This window comes from Glycine soja, chromosome 19 (assembly GCF_004193775.1).
Source record: "Glycine soja cultivar W05 chromosome 19, ASM419377v2, whole genome shotgun sequence".
NCBI classification, from domain to species: domain Eukaryota; kingdom Viridiplantae; phylum Streptophyta; class Magnoliopsida; order Fabales; family Fabaceae; genus Glycine; species Glycine soja.
The window spans coordinates 48071532-48091769 of NC_041020.1; the positions used below are offsets into that span (position 1 = coordinate 48071532).

Genomic DNA, 20238 nt, shown 5'->3' on the forward strand with positions numbered 1-20238 from the left:
AACCACACTTCAATTTCCATCCTCCACTTATCTTCATAATCCGCCGCCCTATTTGCTTAGCTACAATATAGTATTTAGACAATTATAAAATTATCTTGAATAATGCAACACACTGAAGTCAATTTTTTATTTTTTTAATTAAATGTCAACGAGTGTGTTAAGAAAGTAAAAAAAAAAAAGAAGAAAAAAATAGTTCTATATTAAAAATATAAACATTGTTTTTAAGCAATTAATTAAAAATATTTAGTAAAATACATTTTTATGGTTGTTAATTATTCGTTTCAGGAAACGAGTGGTTTTAGTTTTGCATCCATTGAAGTTTCAACAATAATACAATCTCAACACCTGAGTAGGCCCAAGTGAAAATTACTTTTAAATTTTATTTATTACAAGAATTTAAACATATTTTTTTATAAATTCTCACATTTATGTTTTATTTATTAATACATTTTCACTTTATTTTAATAATTTATATTTATTTATAAATATTTTATTTTCCAATTACTAATTATTAATTTAATTTACAAACACAAATTAACATGTAGTATAATGTTTTTTTTTAAAATTTAATTTTACCCTGCATCACACATGACCCAGTAGTAGGACAATATAAAGAGAGAGAGAGAGAGAGGGAAGTTGAGTACAGTTAGAGTGAAACAATAGGCGATCCGTAACTTACGTTGTTGTTGAACGGAGCACGATCCCAACATCTCTCTCATACACTATAACTACCTATTTCCTCCAAATGGTTTTCTTCTTCAGTTTCAATCACACCCTCTTTCAGGTAACTCATTTTCTTTTCACCTTTGAATCATTTCCAATCCTTCACAACCTTTTGGAAAATGTTTATCTTTGTTCAAATTGCTTAGAAAATATTTCAGAAAACAAATTGGTAGTATTTTATTGAAACGGATGGCATTTTGTATCCACTTACTCGTGGCACTATCTGTCTGTTGTTTGAGATTATGAACCGCAGAAAATGTCTTGCCTTTTTTTGTTTGCTTGCTTAAGATATTATTGGATAAACAATTCCTGTTTTTATTTGTTAGTTTAAGATTGTACGAGGCTGGTTGATTTAATTAGTGTATCCCATGATTTCCATCTCATAAACCCTTGTCAAATTGATTGGTCTGTTTCAATAATAGGTTTAATTGATACTATAATGTAAGCTTCCCCGATCATTATTTTTGCTAGAGAGTTGAACATTATTGCAGTTATTCATATCATATTGATAAAACGGATTGTTACCTCGCCGCAGTTCGCCTACGGTTACAAGTGTATGCGTTTTGTTTTATAAATTGATTCTGGAGTGCTTTTCTTTTTAAGTCAGAATTGTAATCCTTCTGGAATAATGAATTCATGTGACGATAATGATAAACCTGTGAGAGTTTTTCCCGTGAAATCACTTCAATTCATTTTTTCAGTTCACCTATTTTGTTCTTAAGGAATAACATCTTCTATTTTTTCTGTGGGATTTTGTTGCTGGCCCTGTGTGGAAAAAGCCATATATCATTGTAAATTTGTAATGCATTTAGTCCGTGGTGGTTGCTTGGTCAATGCTTTTCTGTAATTCTTTGTTCAGTTTCATAAAGACTTGGGATTTGATATATAATTGTATATGGGGTTTGAACAGGGTCTAGTTGTCAACTTGTCATTCTTAGCATGAAATTATTTTGGATAAATTCATTGGTCCATCCCCTGAATTGTCCTTTTTAATATGATATGTTTCTTAATCCTTCAAAAGTTTGCAAGATATAACTACCAACTATATATTTATGGCATGTTGTTATTCTGGATTTAGCATTATAATATCAGATTTGTATGCTAATTCTTGCTTCTAGAGTTTTTTTCTTAGCTTGTCTTTTACCTTCTTTTTTTTGTTTTATTTACTTTCAGGTTGTAGCTGCTGACTCATTGGATGAAGAATTCTTGATCAAATAACTCGTCATAATTGAATTCAAATGAAGACAGGCTCCATGATTTTTTCATTGTTGCATGTACCTAGATTTAGAATACAAAGCTTAGCTAATTGCTGGGGTGAAACCTTCCACAGTTTCAGTACAACTTGTGGAAACAATTATAACGTCAGGCTGCTTGGTTCTAGAATTTATGGTCTTCAGGGAGGACAGAGAAAGAAGTGGACAAGACCTATAACTACAAATATAGAAGGCAAGGGAAGCACCAAATCAAAAAGTATCAAGCATGAGATTTTGAGTGAAACCATTTTAGCAAATGCTACAGTAAATGTAAATAAAAGACAGCTAGATAAATCCCAAGAAATTCAGTATTGTGACATACAACAAGAGATTGCTGAGAATAAAGACTTGTCGAGCTATACTGTTATTGTTTTTGATATCGAGACCACAGGGTTTAGCAGAGAGAATGAAAGAATCATTGAAATTGCACTTCGAGATCTTCAGGGTGGCGAGAACAGCACTTTTCAGACTCTTGTAAACCCTCAATGCAAAGTTCCTAATTCACATATTCATGGCATTACTACTCATATGGTCAACAAACCTGGTGTTCCAAGGTAACCTAAACTTTTATAGCTCTTGTATATCTTGGGTCCTAGGATTATGCTTACCTTTGCTACACAAAAGTATTCCATCATGTCTTTACAACACAGCCTCATAGATTAGTCTCACACCCAATGGATGAAGCAGTGCCTCAGAAAAGACCACCCCCACCCCCAAAAGAAACTAGGCAGAATGTTAGGAACCAAGAAATTGAGCCCAATGGAGGGAAATTAGTTATAGAGAGAAGGAGAGAGGTCTGATATATGTAGAGAGGAGAGAAAGAATAGGGTCATGTGTATATGATTGATAGTTTTGGGAGCCAAGCCTCTTGGGAGCTTTCGTTTAGCTCTTCTTGTTTCTTCCTTGTTAGTTTCATTTGCAAATACAGTTTACATTTTACTGAAAGGGGTTCCTATCACAGATTGAGAGATGTGTTTTTGTTTTCTTTTAATTCCTAGTCTTCTTAGGGTCATAGTATGACCATTTGTGACAACAGTTTAGTTCTCTAGTTTACTTGGGGAGTTAAAAAGTTAAGCTCTTCAATTTTGATTTGTTATCATATACTTCCTCCTATTTCATGCCTATGATAATTTCATATAAAAAACTAGTAAATTGTATTCCTGTCTAGCAAGCATCCAGACTGAAAAAAAACAGCTGAAACCTGAGAAACTGGGTTGTAGACTGGAGAAGCAGCATATTAAATCACCCCATATTTATCTTATTGGAAATGCCTTTCATAGGAGTATCTTTGGGTGGTTATTGGATCATTGCACATTTTTTAAGCCTTTCCTTCCAAGGTCCTATTATTCATCTTTCACTATGAAATGGGTGTAGAATTGTCCTGAAGTTCTTCATGTCTTCTTATCAGTTCAATAAATAGAGGTTAGTGGCACCTCTGTTTTTCTCCTTGTTGAGGTATATGTCTAAAGAGCATGACTGGGCAAGAATCTATGGTTTAAACCGACAAGAGAGCTACAACAGTTGTTGAAGAAGATTTTACTAACCATGTACTAAGGTTGAAGCGGATACTATATGTTTGTTATATATAATGAGTGGATTTTAGTTATGGAAATAATAAAGGAAAGTTCACATTATTATGTTTGATTTTATGAGGAGTTTGGTGTGTCACATCACATGTTCACAACAACTTGAGGATAAAAGGGGTAGAAATATACTCATCATGATGGACATAAGAATCTATGACCCAACTTGTCTAGGTACCACCTTATGGTCTGTAGATTTACTTCAAAATATTTACATAATTAATGATTTGTATAAATTTGTTAATTTCTGAATATACTAAAATTCTATTCATCCACTAGCTATAAAATGCATGATTTTGTTATTTTCCAATTAGGAAAGATTCTCACTATCAATAAACAGACTGATAAGGGGAAGTTGAGTTTCAACAATCGTAACATATTCAGATGCAGTTTTTGAATTTTATTTCAAGTTTCTGGTTTTATATGTTCTATATGCTATTAATCTGAGTTGTTTACATCATATTTTCTAGTAATTATCACGTTTACCATTTGATTTTGAACTGATTTGTTATTGACATTGATGATTGAATCTATTGACACTTGTAATTTTTCGAGGGTAGCTATTGAGTATTTTTGTGCTCTTGGGAATTTTCTGCAGGATGGAGGACCTAATTCCCATTTTATTGCAATACGTTCGAAGTCGTGAGAAGCCTGGGGGAGATGTTATATTTGTAGCTCATAATGCTCGCTGTTTTGACGTGCCCTTCATCATTAATGAGTTACGACGTTATTCTGTAGAGATTCCTCCTAATTGGTTGTTTTTGGACACCCTTCCTTTAGCCCGTGAACTAATCAAGTCCGGAGGTCTCTTTCTCTCTGCTTCTCGTAACACACACAAATACTTGTTTTCGTGTGAAAACCTTAACTTTTTGCAATGTTAACAGGAACAACACTTTCTTCAACATCCCTAGCTGCCCTTCGTGACCTCTACGGAATTAAAGTGGATGGATCAGCTCACAGGGCTATGGTAGATGTGAACGCATTGTCCTTGATTCTTTCCAGGTTGACCTCTGATCTGAAGTTGACCCTATCTGACCTTGTCAAAAAATCATTCACAGAATCAGATATTATCAACTCTAAGAATAAAAAGAAGAACTAGACTAGTTTTCTGACTGTATTTTGCATTGATGTTGTGACAAAAGAATTATTTTGTAACGAAAATTTGAACTCTAAATTTTTAGTTGAAGTAGAAAAGAAACGGGTTGTTCTCAATAAAATCTTACAATTATGTAATATGTACCAAGTTCTGAGCTTTTACTTCAGTGTGAGAATTTCTGATTTGGTTTTAGTGGAAAGCATCCCGGTAAAGACTGAAGGGTTTGTCTGATAATTTTATAAAATCGCGGGGAAAAAGAGATATTATCAAGTAGTATAAAGTTTTCTATAAAGAACGAGGAACGAATATCAAAATAAAATCTAAATGAAAAAATGCTTTCGTTGAGAGTCGAACTCAAGACCTCCCGCTTACTAAACGGGTGCTCTAACCAACTGAGCTACGAAAGCTGTTAGTTAAAATATTGATTAGGTGAGAAATTTCTTTTTGTAGATGTTATTATTAGTTTCTTTTATGGAACTCAGCCTTTTTTTTTTTTTTTTTAACTGTATGATTTTTTTTTATGGAACTCAGGCTTCCTCCTTAAAAAAAAAAATAATGAACTTCTGAAGCAGAAAGTTTTATAGATTATTATTAGTCGTTACCATTATTTTTTTTTTTTACCATCATTACTATTAATTTCATTTCATACAAAAATCGACCATCATTACCAAAAAAAAAAATACTAAAATCGACCATTCACATGTAGAAATCAAAAAGTTGCTGGCTCATTATTATTGATCCAGTGTTAATATAATAAATCCAAATTCTTATTGGGCCGGCAACAATTACTATTGAACGCCGGCGGCGTTATGTTATTTGGGCCCACCTGAAAACATGTACTGTACAGTATTTCTTACCGCTGATATTATCTCAAGATCAAAATAAATTAAAAATTTTGTTTTTATCCGAAGCTGTTAGGTAGGCAAGTCTCCGAACCACGTCTTTGAAGCATAGCGCGAGCTTTGGACTTTGGAGGGAAATGGTGCTCCTGTGAATTGACGGAAAAGCCATTGCGATAGCTGTTAAGTTAAACCTCCTGATTTTGTATTTTGAATTATGGGTTTTCAGTGTGCATCTCGTAAGCTTATTATGGCTACGTTTGGAAATCTGTTCATTCCATTAAAGGTACGTTTAGGACAAAAGTAATAAAGTTTGTGTTTGGATTTAAGTTGGAAACGTGGTGCATAAGTTTCTATATAAATCTAACGAATAAAAGTAAATTGAAAGTAAAATTAAGGATGATAATATTTCTGTAAACATACTTTTGTAACATTTTATCCAAACACACACTAAGGGAGTTATTTCTCTTAGCGTAGGTTAAATACCACTACTACAATAAAAGCGTATTACATCAGTTATTTGTAACTTACAACATCGGTTATCGATCGTCGTCGTATCAGACGTCATAGAAAGTGTGGATGTCTACGACGACGATTGTATTAAATCATCGTAGAATGTATAATATTCTAAGACGGGTTCCTGCTCAAGATCGTCTTAGAATATATTATTTTTTTTAAGAAAATAATTTCATTTTTTGTAGTCATCTTCATGTCAGCTATATTACAATGATTAACACCAATACACTGCTACTTAAGTGCCACGTAATAATTGATAAAAACGTGTGACCATTCAACTAATTGATGTGTAAGAAAAATCTTTTTGTCTCTAAGTATATTATAACAATCATTCATTCAGACCATTCTAATGTGTAACAAAAGAAATACTAAAAGAAATATATATCCTTGCATACTTAAAGATGAGTAGAAGATATGAAGAAATAAAGAACCTTGACATCTTCTCCACCAATATTCTGAAGAAAAAAGCTCTTGACAAAATCCTGATCATAGGCCAATACTAGAGAATTAAAAAAATCATATTAGTCTTCTAATACAGGACATATAACTCAAGCAAATTTCATACAAATTTATGTTAACTCAAGCAAGAAGTAATCATTTTATTAGATATTCTTTTGGAGTTTATTTGTCGCATATGAGTTTTCATTTAAAGCTTCTACTGCACTAAGAGTTAGTTGGGCCTTGCTAGAGAGTATATGCCACGATTTAATTATGACATATAGTAGATATTTGAGTTTTTCTCTTAAAACTTGTCACATTGGCACAATGGATATTAGTACTAACATTATTTTTAGCTACTTGTAAAATATCTCTAGTGGTAAAAAAGATAGACCTTACTATGTATCCATGCCTCTCACGTACGACTCATGATATTATATAGATTTTTTTTTTAAGGTCAGGGCTTAAAAGCTTGACACTATCTCAATTGTGGGTTTTATCCTCCTCATATTGTAGCTAGGCCTGGATAGCCACCACGTACGTCAAGTGGAGGCACCTTCAAACCTAACACCCAACAAAATACGTGCCACCGCCTTCTGCGACAATTTTGTCACTTGCTCAGGCCCAATAACTTTCCCATTCCCCTCAGCTCCGAATTTCCCATGAGACAACCCTCCTCCATGTTCCACACTACCATGCTCAGGCCTAACCCCGTGCCTCTCCATAATAACAAAACTCCTAGTTGCCGCAATAGGAGGCAAGGTATCAAGAACACTAAGCACCTTCACTTTTTGGTTATTACTACTTTCCACTCTATCACTCAACAGAAGCGCGCTATCAGACATGTTGTTTAATGCGTATGTTATCTCTGAAAAAACCGAGGAGAAAGTGAGGTTTGGATTGGTTCAAGCTGGTTGTAGTTGGAGCCCAAGAAGAAGGGGTTGGTCAGGGACTGGATGTGGACCCTCTGCTTCTGATCCTTCGCGGGATTAAGGCTTAGGGTTTTTGCCCAATGAGAGAGACGATGTCGCGAGTGAGAGAGAGATGATGCACAAGGGAAGGCTTTACTGAAGGGAACTAAGCGCTTCGACGAAGGGCTTCACACGTGAGGGAGCTCTTCATCGAGGGAAGACAAACTTGTTGACGGAGGATGGCCACGAAAGTTCAAGAGACAAACTTGCTGACAGAGGCTAGTTTTGCTGGCTGCGCGTGGACCACTCATATATAGGGCTTTTAAATTCAATTGAGATAATGACGGTTTTTTAATAAAATCCGTCGTAATTTTTATAACCAACACACATTCTAAGACAGTTTTCAATAACCGTCTTAGAATGTGCGTCATAAAAGATTTTTTTCAGTAAGATAATTACAAAAATGTCACTAACTCGTTTTCTAAGACGATTTCGAAAAAACCGTCGTAAAATGACTGTCGTAAAAATACACATTTCTAGAAGAGTATACTCTTCTATAGCTTTACCAAATTTATAAACATGAATTATGTTGGTTGGACTTTATTTTCTTGTAAAATAGTATTAAACTTATCTTCTTTTGTAGATGTTGTGTGTGACTTGGGTGATACTATTTTATCATATATTTGGGTTAAAACTTAAAAGTGAAATTGAGAGAAAAAAGTGAGAAGAATAAAAATAAAAGAAAGCAGAGTGAAAATTATTTAAATAGATAAAAATAAAAAATTGAAAATTTTCTGTTTACTTTTTTTTACAGACTTTACTTATTTTAATGAGTGGAAAAATTGTTGGAAACAAATAAATGATACTTTAATAATATAAAATTAATTATATATTTATGTTACAACATTTTTATTTATATTTAAGAAAAAAAAACTGGTTCCTTTTATGCAACATTTTACGCCTATGACGGAAGAAAATTATTTGTGTGTGGACACAGATAAGTTACTTTTTTCTCTCTCAATAATTACTCTTCTACTAAACAAGTGTAAATGATTTTTATCTATCCTATTTCGGTTCCTTGCATTTCACTCCTTTATAATTCATTAGAAAGAGTAATGATAAGTATATATCTAATTAACACTGTTCATTTCTTTTTATCTGTTTTTGTTTATCATATTATATCACTTATCATATTTATATTATTTTCTTATTTCTCTCTCTAAGTATCTAATGGCATAAAAATGTCTATGCATAATTTTCCACAAGCAAATCATGCCTTAGCGAATGATTGAAAAGAAAATGCTTTTGTTCTTCTCTCTAATCTCAATGGATGTTTTCTATACGATGTGCTTATATTATCATGTGATGAGCCCAACCTTTTTCAATCTTGGCTAGAGTTGGGACCTATAGTTTAGGCTATGGCGACAATCTGTAAAGCATAGTGCTTATTCCTTCCCCCCTCGACCTTTTCTTTCTGTTTGCTTGGTCTCTAATATGATTGGTAGAGAGAAAAGAAAATTCTGAATTTAAATTGGAGGAAAAGCAAAAGGAAAGAAAAATTTTTATTTTTATTTTTTGAATCAAATTTTCCTTTCATGTTATCTTTAACAAAACAAAGAAAAAGACATAATTATGTGTGTTTTCTTTCCATTCACTTTCAGTCCTTCCAAAAAATTGAGGATGAGTATCAGAAAACAAAATTATATTTAGGAGCTAAATTACAAATTGCTAATGCTAGTCACTACTTTAGTTGTCTTACAACATTGCATGTGTGCTCGTCTTCTGAATGTTCGTGCTTTACAAATAATGCATAAAACAATTCCATAGCTTAGGAAGCAAGGCCTGTTGGGGATTAGAGGCTCCTGATGCTTAGACATTAACTCTTTAAAAGTTGGACTAGAAACCATGGTCCATGGTGACCAAAATATAAGCTGACACAAAGTAACTCATGTGCTCTTGATGCCTTTCTCATGACAGAAAAGTTGAAGCTTTTAATATAAATGTTGAAGCATATCACTTCCAACCTATTAAAAAAAAATTAATTGAATCTACAAAAGGGAGAGTGCAGGAAACAGAAAGAATCCATATACGAGGCCCCTATACATGGTTTATATATATATAGGTTCATGTTGACACGTCCATTTGATAACCATTTATAAAGAGAAAATTAGATTATGTTGGGAAACCGACAAATTAATGAATGTACAGAAAGTTATTCTAACTACTTATACATTGTTATGGCGGGCAACTGTGGGTGGGTGGTCTCAAAATGATTCATTAATTTTATGTTAGATTTCGTTTACAATGTATCCAAATTCTTTAAAACCTAATGATGACAACATGTTCAAGGCTTTACTTGTATTGATGTGTGAGGAGCTGGAGTGTTTAATGAATGATAAAATGAATTGCTAGATTAGTAAATACACCAAGCAATTGGTCCAGCTTTTGATAATGGATGCGTGCATAAACCTTGTATGCCATTCACGATTGTTCAATTCCCTCTCACCAAGAAAATTATTTTTTAAAAAAGTTATTCCTCATGTATTTCTTAGAATAATGTCCCGGACATGGTTAATTATCTTGCACAAATCAATATCGGTATCCATTCTCAAAGACACTTCTGCTTTTTACTGACATACAAAATTGTTAGAAGTGTGAACTATTCAAATAGTCTAGAGCAATAAATCAGTAAAATAACATCCATTCTATGTAGTCGTAGAGTTACCATGAAAGTTTATGGCTATGATTAATACGGCAATGGATAGCACTCCAAAATGGAAATCAACATACCCATAGACCATTTTCCCAAGTTAGCTAACTAGATGATGAAAAATTCAATTAAGACGTCCTATTCAACTCAAATACAGAGGGATTTGTCATCTCTAAATAAACTTTAAATTTTGTATATATGTATTAGAATTTATCATAATTTTCAATCATTAATTTGAGAGATTTTGAAAATTAATGACAGTTTGTATCTTTTTATATCTTCCCATGAAAATGTGCAAATATGAAAGGTTATATCATTTCATAAAAATGTATGTTTTTATGAAAAGAAATATCTTTTTGAAGGGTTTTATATCTTTTTAATTACTAACATAAAATGTCTCTTTTCAAAAGGTTATATCCATTCACTAAATGACTTGAGATAATTTATAAATGGAACCAATTTGTATATAGAAAAATATTTAATGATAATATCTATTTGGTGTAAGTGTTTATTGTATTCCCTTTACTTTGTAGGAACTCAATCCGACACAGATAATTTTTTTTAGTAAAGATCATATATATTACTTGGATTCAATTAGACTGTTACTGATGATCTATCAAAAAATTGTTAAACTCTTGTTTTTTGTCTGCCAATAAAGAACTTGTTTAATCAAATTGGTACAGTATTTATTGCTAAATATAGTTTCATCTCATTGCAAACATGTCAGTTAAAAGAAATAAAAAAGTTTTAGTTGTAACTTGTAAGATCCAGAACCTAATTTTTTTATCTCATGTAAAATAAATTCTATTTTGTTATGACAGCAAACTAAAGATAAGCACGTTCACCTAAACAGAAAATTTTACATTACATTAAATACATTGAACAGATTTACAATCGTACTGACATACCTCCCATCCGTCGGGAGAAGGAGGGGGACAAGAAACCCATAATTAAAACTAAATTTGTTTTCAGCACTAAATTGTCTCCGTAAAAAGAGAAAGAATGTGAAATAGTTACTTCTATAAATAGCCTTTAATTAGTTTCTCATTTTATAACTTATTTCAGAAATTCATTTTACTGTTCGTCGAAGTTACTCAATCTATTAAAACATTATTCAATAATAGTTTTATATTCAATTATTTTATTTAAACACTTTCTACAATTTATGTGCATAGTCTCAGTCAGTACTAATACATTATACCACCATTAGTATAATCAAAGATAGGAAATAGATAAAGTTTCACAAAATTGAAGAGCATATATAAACTAAAAACTGTTGTCTTTTATCACCCGGTAAATATAAACCAACAAGAGACATAGCGAGAGGCTCGGAACCAGGTTCGGTGTTAGCTTTTCTACGTCAATATAGACAGGAAACTAGAGGGAGAAAGACCAGAGAACCAAGAGAAAGCGAGAGAAAGGACCAGAAATTCCAAAGCCATTTTCTTTCTCTTTGCTTTCTTCAATTCCTTCACATTCTCTGTGATTGTTCTACTTCATCTTGAATCTCTTGTCAGATTCACAGTGTCTATAGATTCATTCATTTTGTCTTCCTTTGAGAATTCAGCTAGACTTTTTTCCTTCATAGCTAAGAATTCTGTATCATTCTCCTCAAGACTCGGGCTTTTTCATACGAGTTTTGAGTTATTTTGTTTTGGTTAATATATAGAATTTCAATTCATTTCTGGGTCTGCCATCTGCTTGGTCCTTTTTTTTTTGAGTTTCTTGAGGCCAAGTTATGGCAGCAGAACCAGTTTTAACCTTCTCTCTTGCTTCTGTGGTGAAAGATGTTCTTCAACAACATGGTGGCCGGTTGGACGTCAACTTGGCATCAAGAAAAGCTGAAGAAGCTTGTATATATCATCCTTTCTCTCCATTCTTTACGCATCAATTCCATTTTTTTTTAACTTTAAGAATATCATTATGTAAATCAATTTCATTTTGTGTGTGTGTGAAACTCATTGCTAATGTTGTTTTTCTTTTTCTTTTTTCTTGGCCAAGAATGTTGGTTTCAAGTTTCAACCCATAATTGACACTTGTTTTGTTGAAAACTATATTCTTTTGGCTTCAACAAAGGATATTGATTGTTTCTAGAATGATGGAAAGACAAATTTATAATGGACAAAACTTAGATGCAGTTCTTAATGCTTGTAGTGTGTTGTTCTGCAATCAAACTCCAATTATGATTGAAGAACAATAACAAAAGTACTTAAGAACCACATCTAAGTTTTGTCCATTAATAATTGCATGAAACATTGAAAATCTGAATGATCTTCATGAAAGAATAACATGGATTACGTGTCTCGTGTTACAGCCTTGAGAAGGTATGAAGCAGCTGGGTGGCTGCGGAAGACAGTTGGAGTTGTTGGAGGGAAAGACTTGCCGGCCGAGCCTTCTGAAGAAGACTTCAGGATTGGGTTGCGTAGTGGGATTATTCTATGCAATGTTCTTAACAAAATTCAACCTGGAGCAGTGTCCAAGGTATTATTGTATTATATTTATATGTGTTTGTTTTTTGGCTTAATGTTGTCTTGTCTCCTTAAGTATTTACTTTCCTTTGACATTTGGACCTATGTTGTTAGGTAGTTGAAGGCCCCTGTGATTCTGTTATTATTCCTGATGGGGCAGCACTGTCTGTGTATCAATACTTTGAAAATGTAAGGAATTTTCTTGTGGCTGTGGAGGAAATGGGGCTTCCTTCCTTTGAAGCTTCTGATTTGGAACAGGTGATTATTGGCAAGACTTAGAACTTTCTGTTAGCACTTTGATGGACTCATTAGATTGAGATCAATGTCATTGACATTGTTATTATTACTATAGTGTAAAGTAATTGTTATTTTGATTTAACATTCTTTTTTTGTTTTCCTTCCATGTGTTGTATTTACAGGGAGGAAAGTCTTCAAGGATAGTGAATTGTGTTTTAGCGCTCAAATCCCATGCTGAAAGGAAATTTGGAGGAGGAAATGGGTCGTCGAAATATAGCGGGGTTGCAAAGCCACCTACCACTGGTAAAACACTTTTGAGGAAAAACTCGGAACCATTTATGAAGTCTATGTGGACTATGCCATCAGGGGACAGAGATGGTTATATGAGTGATCCCGGGCATGATCTAAATGAAAGGGTTAGGGAGCTTTATTGTTTATAATTTTTTACTTTTTGTCAAGATGGTGAGGGTCGTATGGCTAAGCTTTTTGAATTGGTATCCGCAGGGTTCTGTTTCTTCCTTAAATTCACTAGTTCGTCAATATTTGTCTGACAAGAAACCAGAAGAAATTCCCACTGTAAGGCCTATTAATTTTTTAATAGATAACACAAGTACATTACACCATTATGTATGTAGCAAATTTTCTTCGATGAATTTATCCAGAACTTTTCGTTTTTCTTTGGTTTTATTTTTATACCTCTTACACTAATTATATGACATCTTTTGTTATAACAGGTAGTGGAATCCCTGCTTAGCAAAGTCATGGAGGAGTTTGAGCATCACATGCAAATCCGACAGGAAATGGTTTGTGTCTCTTTTAGCAATGTTCAACTTCATACTTGGTGGCAAAAAAATTCATATTACTTAATCTTTGTGAATTTAATGTCAAAATTTTAACTATGACAGTGTAAAACAACTCAAGGAGATAAAGCACCGTCTGAAACAGAATGTTCAATTTCAGAAGCTGCTTCAATTAATGAAAGGGTACAATTCATATTCCAAAAATAATTCTGTATTGCAAGTTTTTGATGAATTGTTTAGATTGATCATAATCACAATCTCAACTGCTTGACTTTTTTTGTCTGAGGGATTATTTAGATGGAAGAAAAGGAAGATGAACAGGACGAACAAGATGAACATGACTTACAAGATGAACAAAACATACAAGATAAGCAAGAGGAAAATTATGAAGAGAAGTACAACAAGCGTGAAGACTCAAGCCGCCAGATTTTGATTTTGAAGCAGCAAAACATTGTCGAAACACAAAATAGAAGCATCCAGGTAATTTTCAACATATACAAAAATCTGATTTTGACATTGTTCAGGAATTAACGAGGTAAACTAACTAACTAATTTGATGTTAACATTCTCCAGGAATTGAAAAGCATCGTCCATCAAACAAAATTAGGGATGCAATTCATGCAAAATGAACATCAGAAAGAGATCATTAATCTAAGTAAGTTTAATAACGAAAGAAATTCCTCTAAGTCAATATTTGACAAAAATATCAATTATCTAATCTACTTGCTTTGCCACCTTAATAGGTAAGCACCTGCATAGCCTAGCTTCTGCTGCTTCAGGATATCATAAAGTTCTTGACGAAAACCGCAAGCTATACAATATAGTGCAGGATTTGAAAGGTGAATTCTAATGCTCAAGAGTTTTTATGTTTATATATATAATTTTGCTCCTGGATTGTTCATGTTCTAAATGATTGAATGGCCAAATTTTTTGCATTTTGGTAGGAAATATTAGGGTGTACTGTAGAGTTCGACCCTTCTTGGGTGGGCAACTGAGCCATTATAGCTCCGTCGGTAACGTGGAAGAGGGAAGTATCTCGATCATAACACCTTCCAAATACGGCAAAGAGGGGAAGAAAACATTTAATTTCAATAGAGTATTTGGTCCTTCTGCAACCCAAGGTTGATCTTAGACTCTTAGTTTGTCCTTCCTTTAAAATTGTTGCTACTTAGTGTGTTTTCAATTTTCATCGTTGTTGATCTTTACGATTTTCTTGCAGGGGAAGTATTCGCAGACACACAACCTCTGATTCGTTCTGTTCTGGATGGTTACAATGTCTGCATATTTGCCTATGGTCAAACAGGATCAGGAAAAACATTCACTATGGTAACATATTTAAACAACCTTGTTTATACCCCTCACTTGTAAACAACTTCATTAGTTAATGCAACTACGTATTGATGCAGTCTGGACCAGATGATATTAACGAGGAAACTATAGGTGTCAACTACCGTGCGCTGAAAGATCTTTTCTATCTCTCAGAGCAGAGGAAAGACACCATTTCTTATGAAATCTCTGTTCAGATGCTTGAAATTTACAATGAGCAAGTCAGAGACCTACTTACTACAGATGGTGCTAAAAGATATCCTTTCTTTAATATAGACTAATAGTGTTATCTAAATGCAATATTCAATTGTTGATTCTCTTGTCCCTTAATGTAATCCTTAACACCTGCATACATTAGAAATTCGTAACAGTTCTCATAATGGCATCAATGTGCCAGATGCCGACCTTGTTCCGGTTTCATGCACTTCTGATGTCATAAATTTGATGAACTTGGGACAGAAGAATCGTGCTGTTGGTTCTACTGCCATGAATGATCGTAGTAGTCGCTCTCACAGGTAATTAATTCCATGATTGTTGTGGTTAGTTTTAGACTTTAGCGTATGTACACATTCAAGTACTTTCTCACTTAGCTACATTGACCATTTATATCATCATATTATTTGGTACTATATTACTAACTAGTTATGGTATATTATTCCAGCTGCCTAACAGTTCATGTTCAAGGAAAGAACCTGACATCAGGAAGTACTATTCGTGGTAGTATGCATCTAGTTGACCTGGCAGGAAGTGAAAGAGCTGATAAAACTGAGGCCACAGGGGATAGAATGAAGGAGGCTCAACATATCAACAAGTCACTTTCTGCCTTGGGAGATGTCATTTCTTCCCTTGCCCAAAAGAATGCACATGTTCCCTACAGGAACAGCAAACTTACTCAGCTGCTTCAGGATTCTCTTGGTATGATGTCTCTTAAATATTTCTTTGACCACATACTGCAAAAGTTTTTCTCCTTTTGGTTATTAGTGAAGTGCTTTCTGTATCTCAGGAGGGCAAGCAAAGACTCTCATGTTTGTTCATATAAGTCCGGAGCCAGAAGCTCTTGGAGAAACACTTAGCACACTCAAATTCGCTGAACGAGTCTCCACTGTTGAACTCGGTGCTGCGCGAGTTAATAAAGATAACTCAGATGTGAAAGAGCTTAAAGAACAGGTTCTTACATTTATTTATTGTTTTTATCATTGTATCTTCAAATACAATGTTCAGTGTGTTTGAGTATTTCTGTACTATCATGTTTGCCAGATTGCTAGTTTGAAGGCAGCCTTAGCGAGAAAGGAGGGAGGAGAAGCAGAACACTTCCAACAATCTGCCAATAGTAGCAGTCATGAAATACCCAAATTGAAATCATATGCATCTTCTCCTCCTATGCAACGTAGTTTGATAGGTGGTGCCCGTAAGCTACCAAAAGATGATTCTAGTAGCCTGAATGTAAGTAACATGTTATTTACTTTAATCCCTTCAAATGATAAATTATTAGATGGTCCATAATCATGTGATCTCAATCAATCTCTACCTAACATGTAACCAAAATTTCAAATCATGAAAAAAAAATTAATTACTTATCACTAGAAGATTGGTTAAGACCCGTGATCCTTTACCACATAGCAATTTCTCAGTCAAAGTAATTTGAAAATACACTAGACATGCTTAATGGTATGATGTATAATACATTAATACTACTAAATAATAATATAAATTAATCATTGACATGCATGTATAATGTTTTTTGTAGGGCCAGAAAAATGCTGCATCAAAGTTGAAAAGACGAAGCCTAGATCTCCATGACATGCGTAAGAATTCACCTCCGTGGCCACCCGTTAGAAGTCATAGAAAGGAGGATGACAAAGAATCAATTTCTGGGGATTGGGTTGATAAGATTTCGATAAACAGAAATGACAGCTTAACTAGTGATGATAGTCTCGTGGGGCAGTGGGAAACAGAAAGCAAACAATCTTCTCCAATGTTAAGTCCCACTTTTCTCTCAGAGCCTTCTAAAATATGCATGGACCACTCCTTGCATAGAAAGGATAACCAAGAATTGTTTGATATGGCCATCACAGATGAATCTGATGAGCTTGAGATTGCAACTAGTGATTCTTCAGAATCAGACTTGCATTGGCCAGCACATATACCTAAACCAATCACCGTTTCAAGCGGATTAGGCATTAAAGCAAGGAAGAAACCAATTAATCTCAGACCAACAAAGAGCCTAGAAGCCAGGTAATTGGCCCTCTTAATTAGAGTTTATGTTAGTTACTTTATGTTGCCAAAGATATTAACTATGTTTGTTTTTTGTCTTTCCTACAATCTTCTATGCAAATAGGAGCATGATCCCATCATTAATCCCCATTCCCGTGCCATCAAGGAAACAACCAACCCTAGTTACTCCAGCAAGAAAGACTCCTGGGTCTATTGATGTAAAGAGAAGGATTGGGAATGCCAAGTGAGAATGCTCTTCCAAGGCTTTCCTGATTTTCTTGCTTCACTGCCTTCGATAACATTTTTACCCGGCTAAATCAACATTAGTGACAATGGTTGTGTGTCCGTATTTTTATTATATTATATTATATTTTGTATAAATTAAAAAGAAAAAAACATAGGCATTATCGTATATTTATTTTATTGTTGGAAAAATAATTTTCATGTTTATTTAAAAAAACACATTTCATGTTTTTCAAAATAGAAATAATTAAAGGAAGTAGTGAGATAGTTTGGAATTTTAAAAACAAAATAAGGTAATATTTAAGTAATACTGATTTATTTAAGAAAAAGTTTATAAAATAGTGGGATGGTATGAAATCATAAATTTATAAAAATATTGTTCTTTCTAAATCTATTACAATAGTTAGTTAACATGCTGATGCTTAAAAGAGTTACAAATCTACTCTATCCAATACAATCATTAACAAATATGAATCTTCCAACAATTATTTTAAAATTTTGATTTATAGTTAATTCTTAGTTTATTAAAATTAAAATAAAAAATTGGACAGCGTAAAAAAGCCAATGGAAAATTGGAGTAGTTTGAATTTTAAAATAAAATAAAATTGACAGTTTTAAAAAAAATAGTAATTTCTTTTTTAAAAAAAAGCTAAAATGAGAATAGTGGGATAGTTTAAAATTTTAAATTAAAAAATATTTTTTAAATAGAAATAGTTTAGTTTATGTTGGTTTAATTAACAAATTGATAGGATTTTACAATTTAAAAAATAAACAGTAATAAATTGGTTTATTTTTAAAAATTAACATATTGGTAGATTGCTCAAGTTAAAAAATATTTAACAAATTCATAGTTTTTTAAAATTAAAAAACTGTAAAGTTTTAGTTGATAATTTTGGTAAATTCTTAAAATTTAAATTAATGGACAGTTTTGATTAAGACTTTCGTTAATTAATTTTAAAATTAAAAAATTAGAAGTTTTAATTTTTAAAATTTAAATAAAAAAAAGCAATTTTACCAGTTTGGATGACTTTTAGTAGTCCACTTAGCATAAAATGGTTTTGTAATTTTTTAAATTTGCTTTAGTAGGAAGGTTTACAGCATGATTAAGCACCAGGGACCCTATACACTTGATAAGCATTATAAGATGATACTTGTTCCATTACACAAAAACTGCAATAAATAAATATTCCAAAATATAAATAATAACTGTATTAAAAAAAGAGAGAGAGAGAGAAGTTAAACGGGACTACGGGAGAGTGGAATCAAAACAAAGCATGTGGTAGGTTAATTATATGTTGAATAGAAAATGGAATAGTGTACAATTAGTCAAACAAGTAACAATTAAAGAGAATAAACATTTATTAACATTGGAGAGCAATTGCATTTTGAAAGGTAAAATGTTATGTATTGTACCAACCACAAATAATGTTTATGCAAATCAATAATCAACCAATAATTGAAAAAAAAATATGCATAAAAGACCATTTTAATTTTGATATTTTACCACTATTTCAAATATAATTTATAGAAAATAAAAAAAAACTCAAAAGAAAAGAAATGAAAAAGAAATAAGATTTTCTATGTTTGTATGAAATTGAAAACTTAATATATATATATATATATATATATATATATATAATGCTATTAATTTAGAGTAAAATAAGGGATTTCAAATTGAAAATCAAATCTTCCTAAAAAAGGATTCTGTATTTAAATTGGTTGCCCTTTAATTTTATGGTGATAGATAATCCATTCATTTTTCATCGTGAAGGCAAAACAACAAATAATTATTTATATTTTTATAATATTATTATGGTTTTGTGAGATAGAATTGATTAGTATATATTATCTGAACATAGTCTCTGTTATAATTGTTTGTATGAAAGTATATAAAATAGTGTGAAAAGGAAAAGTGATTAAAGAATATATGAATTATCAATTAAATTTATCTAATAAATGATTAAGTGAGAATGCAAATCTATTAAAATTATGATAAATTGATAATTATAAACTATATTCCATATGAATACCATAATATTATTACTCAATGATTATTGTGTACCTTTGATTTTCTCACATCAAACATGCACCATATTGATAAGTTAGTTGAGTTTTATAATTTTTGTCTTAAAAGTATTATAAAAAATGATGTTTTAATTAATTGTCAGTGTAAATCTAGTATTAAATATTATATTTTGAGTACACTTCCAACTTGGTCCTTGAATCTGGCAAACGCTGTTAATTTACACACTAAATTTAAAAAATGGCCTTGAGTCTATAATGGGTCATTCTTATTAGTTCTTCGTTAAGTTTTTTTATTTTAACTTTAACAAAGCATTCTAAGTCATACAAACATGGAACCTTAGTGCACTCCACATGTCATGTTTGTACAATCCAAATGTGTATGGACTTTTGGGAAAAATTTAAGGATAGATGTAAAAGTCGCAGAACTTTAATTTAGTCCTAAAATAAAATTTGGTATATGTTGTCATGCTAATCCCTAGTTTTGGCATTCACGGTCATATTAGCCCCCGAATTTGATATATATATATTTTTAAATCCTTTGAATATATATTTCATTTTCACATTAACTCGTGTTTGTCATGTTAGCCAAATTTCCTATTTGGCACCTTAAGTGCATTGGGGATACACATAGGGAATGACCTTCGTGTCCTAGTCAACAAGAACGAGTTAAGAATTTTCATATTTGTCAAGCTTTCATTTTGCATTGCTTATGATTACTATCTATGCCTTTGAAGGCTAAAAGCTTTAGAACTTAAGGGATTTCCCCAATTGAAACAACAAACAAAATTTTAAACCTACCTTACAAGATTTTGACACATTCCGCTCTTCATCCACTTATTTCTTTGACCTCAAATCC

The 20238-nt window shown here is 32.5% G+C and overlaps 2 protein-coding genes and 1 non-coding gene across 3 annotated transcripts; 2 read left to right on the forward strand and 1 right to left on the reverse strand.

The window, feature by feature from the left end:
- The first annotated feature begins 631 nt into the window (after positions 1–631).
- Positions 632–4845, forward strand: LOC114399101 (exonuclease DPD1, chloroplastic/mitochondrial-like). The gene is made up of 4 exons (XM_028361206.1): positions 632–784; positions 1897–2530; positions 4158–4363; positions 4444–4845. Exons 2-4 carry the CDS (start codon positions 1962–1964, stop codon positions 4656–4658), a joined length of 990 nt encoding a protein of 329 aa, XP_028217007.1. The 5' UTR covers positions 632–784; positions 1897–1961; the 3' UTR covers positions 4659–4845.
- Positions 4846–4988: 143 nt separating this feature from the next.
- TRNAT-AGU lies at positions 4989–5062 on the reverse strand. Its single transcript has one exon. It is a non-coding gene; the product is annotated as a tRNA-Thr (tRNA).
- Positions 5063–11476: 6414 nt separating this feature from the next.
- LOC114399461 (kinesin-like protein KIN-14I) lies at positions 11477–17526 on the forward strand. Its single transcript, XM_028361658.1, has 19 exons — positions 11477–11922; positions 12384–12550; positions 12652–12795; positions 12957–13190; positions 13279–13350; positions 13509–13577; positions 13680–13757; positions 13872–14054; positions 14148–14229; positions 14318–14413; positions 14519–14695; positions 14794–14900; positions 14981–15156; positions 15254–15415; positions 15562–15815; positions 15904–16067; positions 16158–16343; positions 16648–17135; positions 17239–17526. Exons 1-19 carry the CDS (start codon positions 11808–11810, stop codon positions 17360–17362), a joined length of 3078 nt encoding a protein of 1025 aa, XP_028217459.1. The 5' UTR covers positions 11477–11807; the 3' UTR covers positions 17363–17526.
- Positions 17527–20238: the final 2712 nt, after the last annotated feature.

What these genes read in the sequence shown, in the direction of transcription:
- LOC114399101 (XM_028361206.1), top strand. Translation starts at nt 1,962, where the DNA reads ATGAAGACAGGCTCCATGATTTTTTCATTGTTGCATGTACCTAGATTT. An exon ending in AACAAACCTGGTGTTCCAAG is followed by an intron (nt 2,531 to 4,157) that starts GTAACCTAAACT and finishes AATTTTCTGCAG; the next exon opens with GATGGAGGACCTAATTCCCA. An exon ending in TGAACTAATCAAGTCCGGAG is followed by an intron (nt 4,364 to 4,443) that starts GTCTCTTTCTCT and finishes CAATGTTAACAG; the next exon opens with GAACAACACTTTCTTCAACA.
- LOC114399461 (XM_028361658.1), top strand. Translation starts at nt 11,808, where the DNA reads ATGGCAGCAGAACCAGTTTTAACCTTCTCTCTTGCTTCTGTGGTGAAA. An exon ending in AAGCTTCTGATTTGGAACAG is followed by an intron (nt 12,796 to 12,956) that starts GTGATTATTGGC and finishes TTGTATTTACAG; the next exon opens with GGAGGAAAGTCTTCAAGGAT. An exon ending in CTGCTTCAATTAATGAAAGG is followed by an intron (nt 13,758 to 13,871) that starts GTACAATTCATA and finishes GGGATTATTTAG; the next exon opens with ATGGAAGAAAAGGAAGATGA.